The sequence below is a fragment of the Ciconia boyciana genome, chromosome 30 (genome assembly GCF_034638445.1).
Source record: "Ciconia boyciana chromosome 30, ASM3463844v1, whole genome shotgun sequence".
In the NCBI taxonomy this organism is placed as follows: Eukaryota; Metazoa; Chordata; class Aves; order Ciconiiformes; family Ciconiidae; genus Ciconia; species Ciconia boyciana.
In genome coordinates, this window is record NC_132963.1 from 917,082 (window position 1) to 934,405 (window position 17,324).

The window sequence follows — 17,324 nt, forward strand, 5'->3', positions numbered from 1 at the left end:
ACCCCCGTTACGCAGCCCCATCCCCATCCGCATGGGTGACCACAGCTTGAAGACCAAGGAGGGGACGGAGCAGTGTATCTACTCGGCCAAGGCCTTCATCCACCCCAACTACAACCCCACCAGCCATGACAGTGACATCATGCTGCTGAAGCTCCAGAAGCCGGCCCGCTTCACCGACCACATCTATCCGGTGGCCCTCCCCAAGCGTTGTCCCCCACCCAACACCGAGTGCATCGTGTCAGGCTGGGGTAGCACCAGCAGCCCTGAAGGTAGGTGGAAACTTCTCGCACCACGTGGAGGGAGGGGTCCTCAAGGGACCTGGGGACATCTCAGCATCTTGGGGACGTCTCAGTGTCTTGGGAACATCTCAGCATCTTGGGGACGTCTCAGCATCTTGGGAACATCTCAGCATCTTGGGGACATCTTCCCCCAAAGGGAGGCCTGGGTCCCTCAGCGGTCCATGGGGTGGCTGTGGAGGTCTCCGTTCTCCACCAGGTCCATGCCACCACCACAGGAGACTCCAAACCATCTCCAAGGTGGCCATTCATCCCTCATCTCAAGGGCATCTTCCATGGTGGGGTGTCACCACCCACGTCACCCTAGGAGGGAGAGAGTCCCACTATTTCCGTGCTCCCCTGGGACCCTCATCCCGGGCTGAGGTGGGCGCCAGGACCCCTGACCATGTCCCACTGTCCCCAGGGTACTTCCCCGACGTTCTCCAGTGCGGCGTGGTCTACACCATGCCCAACGAGGAGTGCGGCAAGCTCTACCCCAAAGGCATCACCAAGAACATGCTCTGCGCCGGCGTCAGCTCGGGGGGCACCGACTCCTGCCAGGTAGGTCTGGGGGGGGGGGGGTGCTGCCCCACCCCCCCCACCCTGGCAGGGTGGGGTCCGGGTGGCTCCGCCCACCCTATCCCTGAGGAGAGACACACACACCCCACACCCCCCCCCAGTGGAGAAGGACTGGGGTGGGGGCACCCTGCCCACTTGGCGTTGAGGACCAGTAGAAGAACCCAACTCCATGGTGTGTTGGTCTTGGGGACACTGGCTGCTATAGGGACCCCTCCAAGCACCACGGGGACCCCCGGGTGCTATAGGGACCACCTGGGTTCCATAAGTATCCTGGGTGCTATAGGGACCCCTCCTCAAGCATCATGTACACCCTTAGGTGCTATAGGGGGCCCTGGGTGTTATAGGACCCCCCCCCTCCCCAAGCATCGTACAGCACCCTTGGGTGCTAGAGGGACCCCCTGGGTGCTGTAAGGGGTGTTGTAAAGACCCCCAGGGTGCTATAGGCACCCCCCAAAGCACCACACAGATCCCTGGCTGCTCTAGGGACCCCCCAGGCACTGTACAGCTTGCTGGGTGCTATAGGGGTCGCTAGGCATTATAGGGACCTCTGCATGCTATAGGGACCCTTAGGTGCTACAGGGACCACAAGGCAACCAACATATAGCCTTCTGAGTGCTATAGGGACCCCTAAGGTGTTATAGGGAGGCCTGGGTGCTATGGGGACCCCCCAGATACGGTACAGCCCTGCCTGGGTGCTATGGGGAACCCCTGGGCACTATAGGGACCTCCTTGGTGCTATAGGGACCCCCTAAGTGCTATAGGGATCGTCTGGGTGCTGTAGGGAACACCAAGCACTGTACAGCTCCTATATGGGCTATAGGGAGCCCCCTATGGCATTAAAGGGACCACAAGGCAACACAGAGGCCCCCTGGGTGCTATAGGGGCCCCCTGGGTGCTGTAGGGACTCCCAGGCAATGTACAGTCTCCTTGGTGCTATAGGGACCCCTAGACAATATGGGGACCTCCTGGGTGCTATAGGACCCCCAGGGTGTTCTAGGAAGGCCTGGGTGCTATAGGGACCCCCAAGAACTCTACAGCCCCCCCTGGGTGCTATGGAAACCCCATGGCACTGTAAGGACCTCCCCAGTGCTATAGGAAACTCCTGGGCCTCAGCTCCAGCACCCTATAGGGCATGGTTGTCTCCATGCCTTGACCCTATAGCCTGTGGTGGTCTCCATGCCTTGACCCTATAGAGCATGGTGATATCCATGCCTTGACCCCACAGGGCGTGGTGGTCTCCAAGCCCTGACCCTATAGGGCGTGGTGGTCTCCATGCCTTGACCCCATAGGGCGTGGTGGTCTCTGCTTGACCCCATAGGGCGTGGTGGTCTCCATGCCTTGACCCCATAGGGCATGGTGGTCTCTGCTTGACCCCATAGGGCGTGGTGGTCTCCATGCCTTGACCCCATAGGGTGTGGTGGTCTCTGCTTGACCTCATAGGGCGTGGTGGTCTCCATGCCTTGACCCCACAGGGCGTGGTGGTCTCCAAGCCCTGACCCAATAGGGCGTGGTGGTCTCCAAGCCCTGACCCTATAGGGCGTGGTGGTCTCTGCTTGACCCCATAGGGCGTGGTGGTCTCCATGCCCTGACCCTATAGGGCGTGGTGGTCTCCATGCCTTGACCCCATAGGGTGTGGTGGTCTCTGCTTGACCCCATAGGGCATGGTGGTCTCCAAGCCCTGACCCTATAGGGCGTGGTGGTCTCCATGCCTTGACCCTATAGGGCGTGGTGGTCTCTGCTTGACCCCATAGGGCATGGTGGTCTCCATGCCCTGACCCCATAGGGCGTGGTGGTCTCTGCTTGACCCCATAGGGCGTGGTGGTCTCCATGCCCTGACCCCATAGGGCGTGGTGGTCTCCATGCCTTGACCCCATAGGGCGTGGTGGTCTCCATGCCCTGACCCCATAGGGCGTGGTGGTCTCTGCTTGACCCCATAGGGCGTGGTGGTCTCCATGCCCTGACCCCATAGGGCGTGGTGGTCTCCATGCCTTGACCCCATAGGGCGTGGTGGTCTCCATGCCCTGACCCCATAGGGCGTGCTGATGCCCAAGGGAGAACCATGGGACCTGAGGCATCCCCGTGGGGTGGAGTTGGGGGGCAGGTTTGGGAGACCCAACGACGGGGCCATCTCATGGGGTTCTTCTCTCCACCAGGGCGACTCGGGGGGTCCGCTGGTGTGCCGGGACGAGCTGCAGGGCATCGTGTCATGGGGCATGCAGGTCTGCGGGCAGCGGGGCAAGCCGGGTGTCTACACCCGCGTCTGCGAGTTCACCGCCTGGATCCACGACACCATGAGGAGAAACAGCCACATCTGAGCCACCCCCCAAAAAGGAAGAGTCCTCCCCTCACCCCGTCCCCCAAAACACCAGGGGTCTTCTTCTCCCTTCTCCCACCCCGTGCCGCCCACCTCGCGCACCGGGGAAGAGCTCCTGGAATAAAGCCCCGTGAAACGTGGCCACCTTCTACCGTCCCGTGGCTCCACCGTGGCCACCGAGGCCGTGGGGCTGGAGGGAGGTGTGGGAGGATCGTGGCCACCATGAGCGTGGTGAGGAAATGGCCCCAGTTGTGAGGGTTGGGGTTGGTGGCCATGGTGGACAACTCATGGCCACGCATGTTTGGTGCTGATGGCCGTGGTGGCAACCTGCAACCACATGTCTGGTGCTGGTGGCCATGGTGGGACACTCATGGCCATGTGTATTTGGTGCTGGTGGCCATGGTGGCAACCCCCAGTCACACACCTGGTGCAGGTGGCCATGGTGGACAACTCATGGCCATGTGTATTTGGTGCTGGTGGCCATGGTGGCAACCTCCAACCACAATTCTGGTGCTGGTGGCCATGGTGAGTAACTCATGGCCACATGTATGTAGTGCTGGTGGCCATGGTGGCAACCTCCAACCACAATTCTGGTGCTGGTGGCCATGGTGGCAACCTGCAACCACACGACTCGTGCTGGTGGCCATGGTGGGCAGCTCATGGCCATGGGTGTCTGGTGCTGGTGGCCATGGTGGCAACCTGCAACCACACAACTTGTGCTGGTGGCCATGGTGGGCAGCTCATGGCCACACGTATCTAGTGTTGGTGGCCATGGTGGCAACCTGCAACCACATGTCTGGTGCTGGTGGCCATAGTGTACAACCCATGGCGATGTGTATTTCATGCTGGTGGCCATGGTGACAACCCTCAATCACACACCTGGTGCTGGCGGCCATGGTGGCAACCTGCAACCACACGACTCGTGCTGGTGGCCATGGTGACAACCCTCAATCACACACCTGGTGCAGGTGGCCATGGTGGCAACCTGCAACCACACGACTTGTGCTGGTGGCCATGGTGGGCAGCTCATGGCCACATGTATCTAGTGCTGGTGGCCATGCTGGCAACCTGCAACCACATATCTGCCACACGTGTCCAGGTCTGGAGAAGAGATGTCCAGGTCTAGCGGCCACGTATGTCCACAGCAAGAGGACACACATGTCCAAGCCTGGAGGACACGCATGGCAGCTCAGAAAGCCACAGATGGTGACCCACCACCACGTATGCCCAGCCTGGTGGCCACGGTTGGGCACGTCACCACCACACTTGTCCATCTCTGGAGGCCACGGCTGGCACCCCATGGTCCCACATGTCCCCCCCATGGTCCCACCACGGTCCCCATGATGCCCCCACCGTGAGACCACCCCATGACCCCACCACCACGTGCTGGGGACACCCCACGTCCCCACCACCACCCGGGACACCCGGGGTTAGCGCAGGCCGTGTTAAACCAGGAGTAAAGCAGGGAGCTGGCTCCTCCTGGCAGCGCGTGGGCACCCTAATTGACACCAATTAAGAGCTCACTAATGAGGCAGCCGCTAACGAGGCCCCCCCAACGAGAGAACCAGTCGGGCCGAGCCCGCAGCGTACGGCTCCGCCCGAGAAGCCGCACCGCCCTGTTTACGCCACTTACACCCAGCGGGACCGCTTGGGATTTACACGAGGGGGGGAGCAAGCCCCGCCCCTCCCACCTCCTGGCCACGCCCCCCCGGCCAGAAGCCCCGCCCCAAGCCACGTGCAAGCGGCACGGGGTGACAGCACCCTCTAGCGTGAGCGGGCACCCGTGGGTGCGCCCGGGGTGTGCGTGCACAGGTGGATGAATGCCTGTTGTGGACGTGTGTCGTGGACGTGTGTTGTGGACGTGTGGACATGTGTCATGGACGTGAGGACATGTGGACGTGTGTTGTGGACATGTGGACGTGTGTTGTGGACGTGAGGATGTGTGGACATGTGTTGCGGACATGTGGACGTGTGCCATGGATGTGTGGACGTGTGTCATGGACGTGAGGACGTGTGGATGTGTGTTGTGGACGTGTGGACATGTGTTGTGGACATGTATCATGGACATGAGGACATGTGGATGTGTGTTGTGGACGTGTGGACGTGTCTCATGGACATGAGGACGTGTGGACGTGTGCTGTGGACGTGTGGATGTGTGTCATGGGCATGCGGATGTGTGTTGTGGACGTGAGGACGTGTGGACATGTGTTGTGGACGTGTGGACGTGTGTCATGGACGTGAGGACGTGTGGACATGAGTTGTGGACGTGCGGATGTGTGTTGTGGATGTGTGGACATGTGTCATGGACGTGTGGACGTGTGGATGCGTGTTGTGGACGTGTAGACATGTGTCATGGACGTGAGGACGTGTGGACATGTGTTGTGGACATGTGGATGTGTGTCGTGGACAGGAGGACGTGAGGACGTGTGTCATGGATGCGAGGACGTGTGTCATGGACGTGTGGACATGTGTTGTGGACGTGCGGATGTGTGTTGTGGACATGTAGACATGTGTCATGGACGTGAGGACGTGTGGACGTGTGTTGTGGACATGTGGATGTGTGTCGTGGACAGGAGGACATGAGGACGTGTGTTATGGACGTGTGGACGTGTGTCATGGACATGAGGACGTGTGTTGTGGACGTGTAGACATGTGTCATGGACGTGAGGACGTGCGGACATGTGTTGCGGATGTGTGGACGTGTGCCATGGATGAGTGGATGTGTGTCATGGATGTGAGGACGTGTGGACGTGTGTTGTGGACGTGAGGACGTGTGTCATGGACGTGAGGACGTGTGTTGTGGACGTGTGGACGTGTGTCATGGACGTGAGGACGTGTGGATGTGTGTTGTGGACGTGTGGACGTGTATCATGGTCGTGTGGACGTGTATTGTGGACGTGTGGACATGTGGACATGTGTTGTGAACGTGTGGACGTGTGTCATGGACGTGAGGACGTGTGGACATGTGTTGTGGACACGTGGACGTGTGTCATGGACGTGCGGATGTGTGTTGTGGACATGTGGACATGTGTCATGGACGTGAGGACGTGTGGACGTGTGTTGTGGACGTGTGGACGTGTGTTGTGGACGTGAGGACGTGTGTCATGGACGTGCGGACGTGTGTCATGGATGTGTAGACATGTGTCATGAATGTGCAGACGTGTGCTGTGGACGTGTGGACACGACTCGTGGACGTGTGTCACAGATGGGTGGACGTGTGTTGTGGACATGTCATGGACGTGTGTTGTGGACATGTGGATGTGTGTCGTGGACGCGTGGACGCGTGTCATGGATGTGAGGACGTGTGGACATGTGTTGTGGACACGTGGACGTGTGTCATGGACGTGTGGACGTGTGTGGTGGACATGTGGATGTGTGTCGTGGACGCGTGGACGTGTGTCATGGACGTGTTTCATGGACGTGAGGATGTGTGGACATCTGCTGCGGACGTGTGGACGTGTGTCATGGATGTGTGGACGTGTGTCATGGATGTGTGGACGTGTGCCATGGACGTGTGGACGTGTGTCATGGACGTGTGGACATGTGGACGTGTGTCACGGACGTGTCGTGGAGGTGTGTTGTCATGCAGGGGTCTGCATGTCCATGCGTGTGTTGACCACGGTCACATGGATGCACCACGAAAGCGCTGGAGAACCACGTGCAACAGCTTCGGTCTTCTGCTCCAGCCCTCAAAGCCGGCCAGCCAACCCGTGGCTGATGGTCTCCAAAGCTGACTGGCCAATCAGCTGGTCTCCAAAGCTGGCCAGCCAATCGGTACATGCTGATGTCTTAATTTGGTTGGCCAATCAGCACGTGCTGGTCTCCAAAGGTGGTTGGCCAACCACCACATGGTGGTCTCCAAAGCTGGTTGGCCAACCAGCACGTGATGATCTCCAAAGCTGGTTGGCCAACGGGCACATGGTGGTCTCCAAAGCTGGTTGGCCAACCAGCATGTCCATATCTCCAAAACCGGCTGGCCAACCAGCATGTGATGATCTCCAAAGCTGGTTGGCCAACCAGCACCTCCAGATCTCCAAAGCCAGCTGGCCAACCAGCACGTGATGATCTCCAAAGCTGGTTGGCCAACCAGCACGTGATGATCTCCAAAGCTGGTTGGCCAACGGGCACATGGTGGTCTCCAAAGCCGGTTGGCCAACCAGCAGGTGTTGGTCTCCAAAGCTGGTTGGCCAACCACCACATGGTGGTCTCCAAAGCTGGTTGGCCAACCAGCACCTCCAGATCTCCAAAGCCAGCTGGCCAATCAGCACGTGCTGCTCCCCAAAGCCGGTTGGCCAACTGGCACGTGCCGGTCTCCAACACTGTCTGGCCAATGGGACTTGCCTTGCAAAAGCAGCCGGCCAATAGCACATGCCGGTCTCCAAAGCCGTTAGCCAATGAACACGCCCACATCTCCAAAGCCAGCTGGCCCATCACCATGCGCGAGTTTCCAAAGTCATTGGCCAATCAGATCACGTTGGTCTCCAAAACCGCTGGCCAATGTCGTGCGTTTCCCTCCGACATGACCGGCCAATCACCTGCCTTGGCTTTCCAAAGACGGTTGACCTACCAGCACTGTCATGTCTCCAGAGCCAACCGGCCAATCAGCACCTCCGCATCGCCGCAGCCGTCCCCGTGCAGCCGTCCAGCGCCGAGCAAGCCAATCACCAGCCGATGACCACCAAAGCCAACCGGCCAATCAGCACCTCCACATCGCTGCGGCCGTCCAGCGCCGAGCGAGCCAATCACCAGCCGATGACCACCAAAGCCAAACGGCCAATCAGCACCTCCGCATCACCGCAGCTGTCCAGCGCCGAGCGAGCCAATCGATGACCGATGACCACCAAAGCCAACCGACCAATCAGCACCTCCGCATCCCCGCAGCCATCCAGCGCCGAGCGAGCCAATCGATGACCGATGACCACCAAAGCCAACCGACCAATCAGCACCTCCGCATCCCCGCAGCCATCCAGCGCCGAGCGAGCCAATCACCAGCCGATGACCACCAAAGCCAACCGGCCAATCAGCACCTCCGCATCACCGCAGCTGTCCAGCGCCGAGCGAGCCAATCGATGACCGCTGACCACCAAAGCCAACCGGCCAATCAGCACCTCCGCATCGCCGTGGCCGTCCAGCACCGAGCGAGCCAATCACTAGCCGATGACCACCAAAGCCAACCGGCCAATCAGCACCTCCGCATCCCCGCAGCCATCCAGCGCCGAGCGAGCCAATCACCAGCCGATGACCACCAAAGCCAACCGGCCAATCAGCACCTCCGCATCACCGCAGCTGTCCAGCGCCGAGCGAGCCAATCGATGACCGATGACCACCAAAGCCAACCGACCAATCAGCACCTCCGCATCCCCGCAGCCATCCAGCGCCGAGCGAGCCAATCACCAGCCGATGACCACCAAAGCCAACCGGCCAATCAGCACCTCCGCATCGCCGCAGCCATCTAGCGCCAAGCGAGCCAATCGATGACCGCTGACCACCAAAGCCAACCGGCCAATCAGCACCTCCGCATCGCCGCGGCCGTCCAGCACCGAGCGAGCCAATCACTAGCCGATGACCACCAAAGCCAACCGGCCAATCAGCACCTCCGCATCCCCGCAGCCGTCCAGCGCTGAGCGAGCCAATCGATGACCGCTGACCACCAAAGCCAACCGGCCAATCAGCACCTCCGCATCGCCGCGGCCGTCCAGCGCTGAGCGAGCCAATCAATGACCGATGACCATCAAAGCCAACCGGCCAATCAGCACCTCCGCATCCCCGCAGCCGTCCAGCGCCGAGCGAGCCAATCACCAGCCGATGACCACCAAAGCCAACCGGCCAATCAGCACCTCCGCATCGCCGCAGCCGTCCAGCGCTGAGCGAGCCAATCACCAGCCGATGACCACCAAAGCCAACCGGCCAATCAGCACCTCCGCATCGCCGCGGCTGTCCAGCGCCGAGCGAGCCAATCGATGACCGCTGACCACCAAAGCCAACCGGCCAATCAGCACCTCCGCATCGCCGCAGCCGTCCAGCGCCGAGCGAGCCAATCACCAGCCGATGACCACCAAAGCCAACCGGCCAATCAGCACCTCCGCATCCCCACAGCCATCCAGCGCCGAGCGAGCCAATCGATGACCGCTGACCACCAAAGCCAACCGGCCAATCAGCACCTCCGCATCGCCGCGGCCGTCCAGCGCCGAGCGAGCCAATCGATGACCGATGACCATCAAAGCCAACCGGCCAATCAGCACCTCCGCATCGCCGCGGCCATCTAGCGCCGAGCGAGCCAATCGATGACCGATGACCATCAAAGCCAACCGGCCAATCAGCACCTCCGCATCCCCGCAGCCGTCCAGCGCCGAGCGAGCCAATCACCAGCCGATGACCACCAAAGCCAACCGGCCAATCAGCACCTCCGCATCGCCGCAGCCGTCCAGCGCTGAGCGAGCCAATCACCAGCCGATGACCACCAAAGCCAACCGGCCAATCAGCACCTCCGCATCGCCGCGGCTGTCCAGCGCCGAGCGAGCCAATCGATGACCGCTGACCACCAAAGCCAACCGGCCAATCAGCACCTCCGCATCGCCGCAGCCGTCCAGCGCCGAGCGAGCCAATCACCAGCCGATGACCACCAAAGCCAACCGGCCAATCAGCACCTCCGCATCCCCACAGCCATCCAGCGCCGAGCGAGCCAATCGATGACCGCTGACCACCAAAGCCAACCGGCCAATCAGCACCTCCGCATCGCCGCGGCCGTCCAGCGCCGAGCGAGCCAATCACCAGCCGATGACCACCAAAGCCAACCGGCCAATCAGCACATGCCGCCGCCTCTCGCCGTGAAGCAAGGCGAGGCGGTGCCGAGGAAGCGCCGAGGGATTAGGGAAGGAGGCGGCGAGGCGTCTTCGCGCCCGTCAGACGCCTCCAGCTCAGCCCCGGGGTGGGACGAGCCGGGCCGGGCCCTGACGCCGTTATAAAACCGACGGCGCTCACGTGGGAGGGACGGGCGCGGAGCGGCGGCGGCGACGGAGGAGACGCGCCGGGGCCGGTTGGGACGGTTTTGTTTCGACGTAGGGCGTGTTGAGGGGGGGGACGGGGGACACAGCACACGGACACGAGGAATTCACCCCGTCCCCACGGCCGGCCGGGACGTCGGCTTGGAACCGGGAGAGCTCGGCCGGGAAGGAGCAGGGCGGCCGCCCCCCGGCCCCCGGCGGGGCACAGCGGGGACCTGCGGAGAGGTTTGCCGGGATGGGGGCGGTGGGTGGGGGGTGATGGGGCCCCTTCAGCAAGAGGTGATGGTCCGCGGTCATTCCTTCCATCCGTCCCTCCTTCCTGCTTCATCCCTGATCTCCATCTACTCTTCCTTCCCCAAGTTTGACCCATCCCTCCGTCCCTGCTCTCCATCCATCCCTGCTTCTCCATGGTGGACCCATCCCGGGTCTCCATCCATCCCTCCTTCTCCATGTTCAACTCAACCCTCCATCCCTGATCTCCAACCATCCCTCCTTCTCCACGTTTGCTCCATCCCTGATCTCCGTCCTTCCTTCCTTCTCCACGCTTGCTCCATCCCTCGTTCCTTCTCCATGTTTGCTTCATCCCTTGCTCCCAGATCTCCATCCATCCCTTCTTCTCCATGATCACTCCATCCCTCCTTCTCCGTGCTTCCTCCATCCATCCTTCCTCCTCCATGCTTGCTCCATCCCTCCGTCCATCATCTCCATCCCTCCCTCCTTCTCCGTGCTGGCCCCATCCCTCCTTCCCCACATCCATCCCTCCCTCTCCACTCTCTCCATCCCTCCATCCTCAGCCTTCCTCCCTCAGCCCCCCCTTCCCCAACCTCCCGTCCTCATCAAGCCTCTCCGCAGGGAACCACCACCCATGTCCATGGGGCCCACCACCTCTGTCCATGGGGCCCACGTCCCGTGTCCGTGGGGAGCAATGACCCGTGCCCATGGGACCCATTTCCTTTATCTGTGGGGCCCATGGCACATGTCCACAGGGCGTGGTGACCCACACCCATGGGTGGCTCCAACCCATGGCCATGGGAACCATGGCCCACAGTCACGTGGAGCCTTGACCCACTTCCATGGGGCCCACAAACCTCTTCCATGGGGAGCAATGACCCACTGCCATGAGGAACCATGACCCACGTTCATGGGGAGCAATGACCTGTGGCCATGGGTTGGAGGAACCCACGGCCATGGGAAACCATGACTCAGAGCCATGGGGAACCATGACCCACGGGGAACCATGACCCACAGCCACGGGGGGACCACGACCCACAACCACGGAGAGCCATGACCCATGTCCTTGCAACCCACAACCCACGTCCGTGGGGAGCAATGACCCACATCCAAGGGTGCCTCCAAGCCACAGCCTTGAAGAACCGTGACCCCCAACCATGGGGGGACCACAACCCGTATCTCCAGGGGGCACGACCCACAGCCCCAGCCCCAGGGAGGCATCCAAGGGCAGAGCGAGGTGCTGGGAGGTCAATCGCCTCAAGACAAGGAGGGGGAGGCGGAGGAGTTGGTGGAGCCCATAATTACGGGCCTCATTAACGATGACTCTGTTGATTGCCGCCGTGGCACTTGGGATAATGATGTCACCGTTGCAAAAGCGTGATGACGGGGCGAATTGTGCAGCTCCGACCGCTGGGTGGAGGGGACCGAGGTGGGGGGGGGGGGGGGGCACATTGGTGTAGACCCCAAAATGGTGTAGAGCTACCGCAATGTTCCCCCCCACCCCAAACTGTGTGGAGGGACCACGATGCCCCAAGAAACATCTCACCTTCTCCTGGAGCATGGCAGAGGGTCCAGGTGAAGCCACGAAGGGCAAAACCCCCACCATGGGGACTAACACCTCTGCCCCACAGCGGCCACGGCGATGGAGGTGCGAGCCATGGTGGCCCCCAGGCTATGGGGCACCGTGAAACTGCTGGGAGCCCTGGTTTTGGTGGCAACCACGGGTGAGTGCAGGGGTGGAGGGTCCGTCCAGCGGTGCAGACACGCGTATGGTGGCACTAACACGTGTCTCCCCGGTCCCTCATCCCTCGCAGCGTCCTCAGTGGCGGGCGAAACACGCGTGGTGGGCGGCATGGACTGCGAGCCCCACTCGCAGCCGTGGCAGGTGGCCATCCTTGACATGTACAAGCTCTACTGCGGCGGCGTCCTCGTGGCCAGGCAGTGGGTGGTGACGGCGGCCCACTGCACCACGCCGGGGTAAGGGTGACGTCTCGCGTGCCACGTTTGCGCCGTGTCCCCTGCTCTACATGGCTCGCCACCCCCAGGTGTGCCACCCCACCCTGCCTTGGTGGGTCCCGGTCCCATGTGTCATGGTCTCCATGGCCCACGCATGTTCTGGGTCGTGGTCCCACGCATGTCATGGCCATGCTGTGATCTCTGTGGTCTACACGTGTCCTGGCTATGCCATGTCCCATGTGTGTCATGCATGCAGCACGGTCCTCACGTCCCACACGTGGGCCATGCCGTGTCCCACGCGTGTCCTGACCATGCTGCAGACCCCACGTCCCACACGTGGGCCATGCCGTGTCCCACGCGTGTCCTGACCATGCTGTAGACCCCACGTCCCACACGTGGGCCATGCCCTGTCCCACACGTGTCCTGACCATGCTGCAGAACCCACGTCCCACACGTGTCCTACAAGTGCCGTGGCTGCATCACAGCCTCCGTATCCCATACATGGACCATGGTCTCCATGTCCCACACGTGTCTTGGACATGCTGTGTCCCACCACGTGCCATGGCTGCACCACGGTCTCCACGTCCTGTTCACGGACCATGCCGTGTCCCATCCACGTCCTGGCCACATCCCACGCATGCCATGGCCATGCTGCGGTCCCACACGTGTCCTGACCATGCCACATCCCACAGGACCCACGGCCACGTCACAGTCTCTATGTCCCATACATGGGCCAGGCTGCCCGTGTCCCACGCGTCCCAGCCATGCCATGCCCCACAAGTGCCGTGGCCGCACCGTGGCCTCCAAGCCCCACACGTGGGCCATGGTCTTGTGGTCCTAGTCACCTCGCTGCGTGTCCCACGCGTCCCTCCTGCCTGCCGTAGGGTCACCACCATCCGCCTGGGCAAGTACAACCTCTACACGCGGGAGTGGGGCGAGGCGCAGAAGATGGTGCAGAAGTTGGTGGCGCACCCCGACTACGACCCCACCACCAAGGACAACGACATCATGATGATAAAACTCCTGACGCCTGTCACCCTCACCAGCAGAATCCAGCCCATCCCCGTGGCCTCCTGCCTCCCAGAGCCCGGCACGACCTGCGTCACCTCGGGATGGGGGGCCAGCACCTCCCCAGAAGGTACCCAGTACCCATGGCCTCTTCTGGATGCCTGGGTCCCCTCCTGGAGGTCTGGGTCCTCTCCTGGAGATGTGGGTTTCCCCCTTGGACATCTGGGTCATCCCCTTGGCACCCTGGTCCTCTTATGAGTGCCTGAGCCCTCTCCGGGACACGTGGGTCCCCTCCCAGATGCCGGGGTCTTCTCCTGAACACCCAAGTCCCCTCCTGGGCACCCACGTCCTCTCCTGGACGTCTGGGTCCCCTCCTGGACATCTGGTCCTCCCCAGACACCCAAGTCCCCTCCTGGGCAGCGGCGTCCTCTCAGGACCGCCTGGATCCTCTCTCAGATGCCTGGGTGGTCTCTTGGACATCTGGGTCCCCTCCTGGAGGTCTGGGTCCTCTCCTGGAGATGTGGGTTTCCCCCTTGGACATCTGGGTCATCTCCTTGGCACCCTGGTCCTCTCATGAGTGCCTGAGCCCTCTCCGGGACACCTGGATCCCCTCCCAGATGCCGGGGTCTTCTCCTGAACAACCGAGTTCCCTCCTGGGCACCCACGTCCTCTCCTGAACGTCTGGGTCCCCTCACGGACATCTGGGTCCTCTCCTGGACACCTGGGTCCCCTCCCAGATGCCTGGGTCTTCTCCTGAACACCCAAGTCCCCTCCTGGGCACCCACGTCCTCTCCTGGACGTCTGGGTCCCCTCATGGACATCTGGGTCCTCCCCAGACACCCAAGTCCCCTCCTGGGCAGCGGCGTCCTCTCAGGACCGCCTGGATCCTCTCTCGGATGCCTGGGTGGTCTCTTGGACATCTGGGTCCCCTCCTGGAGGTCTGGGTCCTCTCCTGGAGATGTGGGTTTCCCCCTTGGACATCTGGGTCATCCCCTTGGCACCCTGGTCCTCTTATGAGTGCCTGAGCCCTCTCCGGGACACGTGGGTCCCCTCCCAGATGCCGGGGTCTTCTCCTGAACACCCAAGTCCCCTCCTGGGCACCCACGTCCTCTCCTGGACGTCTGGGTCCCCTCCTGGACATCTGGTCCTCCCCAGACACCCAAGTCCCCTCCTGGGCAGCGGTGTCCTCTCAGGACCACCTGGGTCCCCTCCCAGATGCCTGGGTCTTCTCCTGAACACCCAAGTCCCCTCTTGGGCACTGGCGTCCTCTCAGGAGCACCTGGGTCCTCTCTCATATGCCTGGGTGGTCTCCTGGACAGCTAGGTCTTCTCCTGGAGGTCTGGGTTTCCCCCTTGGACATCTGGGTCATCTCCTTGGCACCCTGGTCCTCTCATGAGTGCCTGAGCCCTCTCCGGGACACCTGGATCCCCTCCCAGATGCCGGGGTCTTCTCCTGAACAGCCAAGTCCCCTTCTGGGTACCTGTGTCCTCTCCTGGACGTCTGGGTCCTCTCCTGGACATCTCGATGGTCTCCTGGACATCTGGGTGGTCTCCTGGACACCTGGATCGTCTCCTGGACACCTGGATCCTCTCCTGGACACCTGGGTCCTATCCTGAGACATGGGAACAAAAAGGGACAGCAGAGGAGGAAAGGGAAGGAAATAACCTGAAATTAGGTTAATTTATACCAAATATGATGAAAAAAGGAATAAGAAGGAATACCCTAAAAACATCTCAAGTCCTAGAAATCGAATAACTGATTAAATGAGAAATAAAGAGTGTGGATTTCTATCAAATGAGAAGGAAATAAGGGCCAGGAAGAAGGGAAACAATAAAATAAAGACAATGAAAACCAAAGGTAAATTAAACGGAAAAAAAAAAATTAGTTAGGTAGAACAGAACGGAGCAGAATAAAATTAAAAATAAAATTAAAATTAAGTTCAATGGTACAGAGAATAAAATTACATCTACCTTAAAAACCCCAGAAGAAAAAAAAAAAGGCTGAAATGGCATAAAATAGTTATATCCTAAAATGAATTTAGAGGAAACGAAAGGAAAACGTAACAAAGCGAAATAAGACAGAATTTAGGAGAAAGCACCCCAAAACAACGCCCTTATTTCTGGAGTTTCCCTCTTCCGCCTCAGAAGTTCCCCCGGGAGGAGGTTCCACCCACCGCGAGCTGTGTCTCCACGGGTGATTTTCCAGCGGAGAGTTCGAAAACACCCCCAAACACCTCATTTTTCTCCCCAAATCCACCCCCCTCCCCCCCCCAAGCTGGAGAAGCATCCCTGAGGGAATTCACCAGGAGAGACACAACTCCCTCTTCGCCGAGGTGGGGGGTGTCGGCGCTGGGAGGTTTTTTTGGGGGGGAGGGGGTGAATTTCTGCCGGTTTTCGGGTCGATTGCTCTGGTTTCTTTCTTCCCCCCACCCCCCTCCGTTTCCCGTCTCAGTCTCTTACCCGGACGTCTTGCAGTGCGTCAACGTCACCATCTTCTCGACGGCCGAGTGTAGCCGGTTATACCCCGGTTCCATCACCGAGAACATGCTGTGCGCCGGGAGTCTCCAAGGCGGTAGGGACTCCTGCCAGGTACGGCCAAAATGTCCCCTTCTGCCATTGCCGATTTTCCACCGGGGGTTGTCTCCAAGGTGGACAGAAGGGGACATGTCCCCTTGTCATCACAACGGGGTCTTCCTCTGTCGGCCAGAGGAAGCTCGTGGCCAACGGTGGCTCGTGAAGCCAATGAGGGTTGGTCAAGCCCGTGACGGTCTTCAACCAAACAAGGGTTGGCCAAATGATACGTAGTCGGCCAACTCCACACCAGCTGGCCAACCCAAAGGGAGGTGAATAACCCGGTGTTGGTTCTTCAACCCAACAAGGGTTGGCCAACGCAAGTAGAATCGGCCAACCCGGCAATGGCGGGAAAACCCAAAGAGATGTGGACAACCCACTGGGGCGGTTGACCAATCCAATGATGGTTAAACAAGCCACCAAGCCTTAGCTGACCCAATAGGAGTTGGTGACCCAACGTAATGATGGTGGAACAACTCAAGAGTTGGACAGCCCAATGTGAAGGGTTGGTTAACCCAGTCGTAGATTATCAACCCCAAAAAGGTTGACCAAACCAGTTGGAGGTGACCAATCCAATGGCAGTTGGCCAACCCAATGATGGCCGGCCACCCCAATGATGGCTGGCCAACCCAACAAGGGTTGGGTGACCCAGAAAGGTCACCCAACCCAATGAGGTCCAACGATGGTGGGTCAAACCACAGGGAGATGGCCAACCCAACAAGGGTTGGGTGACCCAGAAAGGTCACCCAACCCAATGAGGTCCAACGATGGTGGGTCAAACCACAGGGAGATGGCCAACCCAACAAGGGTTGGGTGACCCAGAAAGGTCACCCAACCCAATGAGGTCCAACGATGGTGGGTCAAACCACAGGGAGATGGCCAACCCAACAAGGGTTGGGTGACCCAGTGGAGAATGGTGGGTTCATGCCACGTCTTTCCATAGGGTGACTCCGGAGGACCTCTGGTTTGCAACAAGACCCTCCAAGGTATCGTGTCCTGGGGCATGGAGAAATGTGGGCAGCCCAAGAGACCTGGTGTCTACACCAAGGTCTGTAGATACGCCCAGTGGATCCAGAAGATCATGAAGGACAACTAAGTGACGCTCCAGCAACCTCCAAGTACCCAGGGGGAGGTCGGAGGACCACGTCCGCGCTACCACCGCTCGCCAGGGCAGGACGCTGGGACAACAGAGGCTGTGGCAAGGTTGTGGGTAGAGGGTCACCTGGTGGAGCTGGTGAGAGGGTGGGTGGGAAGGCACGAGAAATTAAAAGCGTTGTGATGTTCGGTGGGAAAAGTTGTCCTTTTAACCTGCTCCCCCCCCCCCCCAAAAAAAAAAAATAGATTTCAAGCTCAATCCCAGACATCGCTTCTCCTCCAAGGGTCATCC

General features: G+C 60.3%; 1 protein-coding gene across 1 annotated transcript in view; it reads left to right on the plus strand.

The window, feature by feature from the left end:
• Positions 1 to 17,033, plus strand: part of LOC140644974 (transmembrane protease serine 9-like) — a 37,776-nt gene extending 20,743 nt beyond the window's left edge. The window contains exons 13-19 of the mRNA XM_072848163.1: positions 16 to 269; positions 700 to 836; positions 3,008 to 3,158; positions 12,218 to 12,380; positions 13,244 to 13,497; positions 15,819 to 15,955; positions 16,881 to 17,033. Coding sequence (XP_072704264.1) covers positions 16 to 269; positions 700 to 836; positions 3,008 to 3,158; positions 12,218 to 12,380; positions 13,244 to 13,497; positions 15,819 to 15,955; positions 16,881 to 17,033 — 1,249 coding nt within the window. The remainder of the gene's footprint in view (positions 1 to 15; positions 270 to 699; positions 837 to 3,007; positions 3,159 to 12,217; positions 12,381 to 13,243; positions 13,498 to 15,818; positions 15,956 to 16,880) is intronic.
• The last annotated feature ends 291 nt before the right edge of the window (positions 17,034 to 17,324 follow it).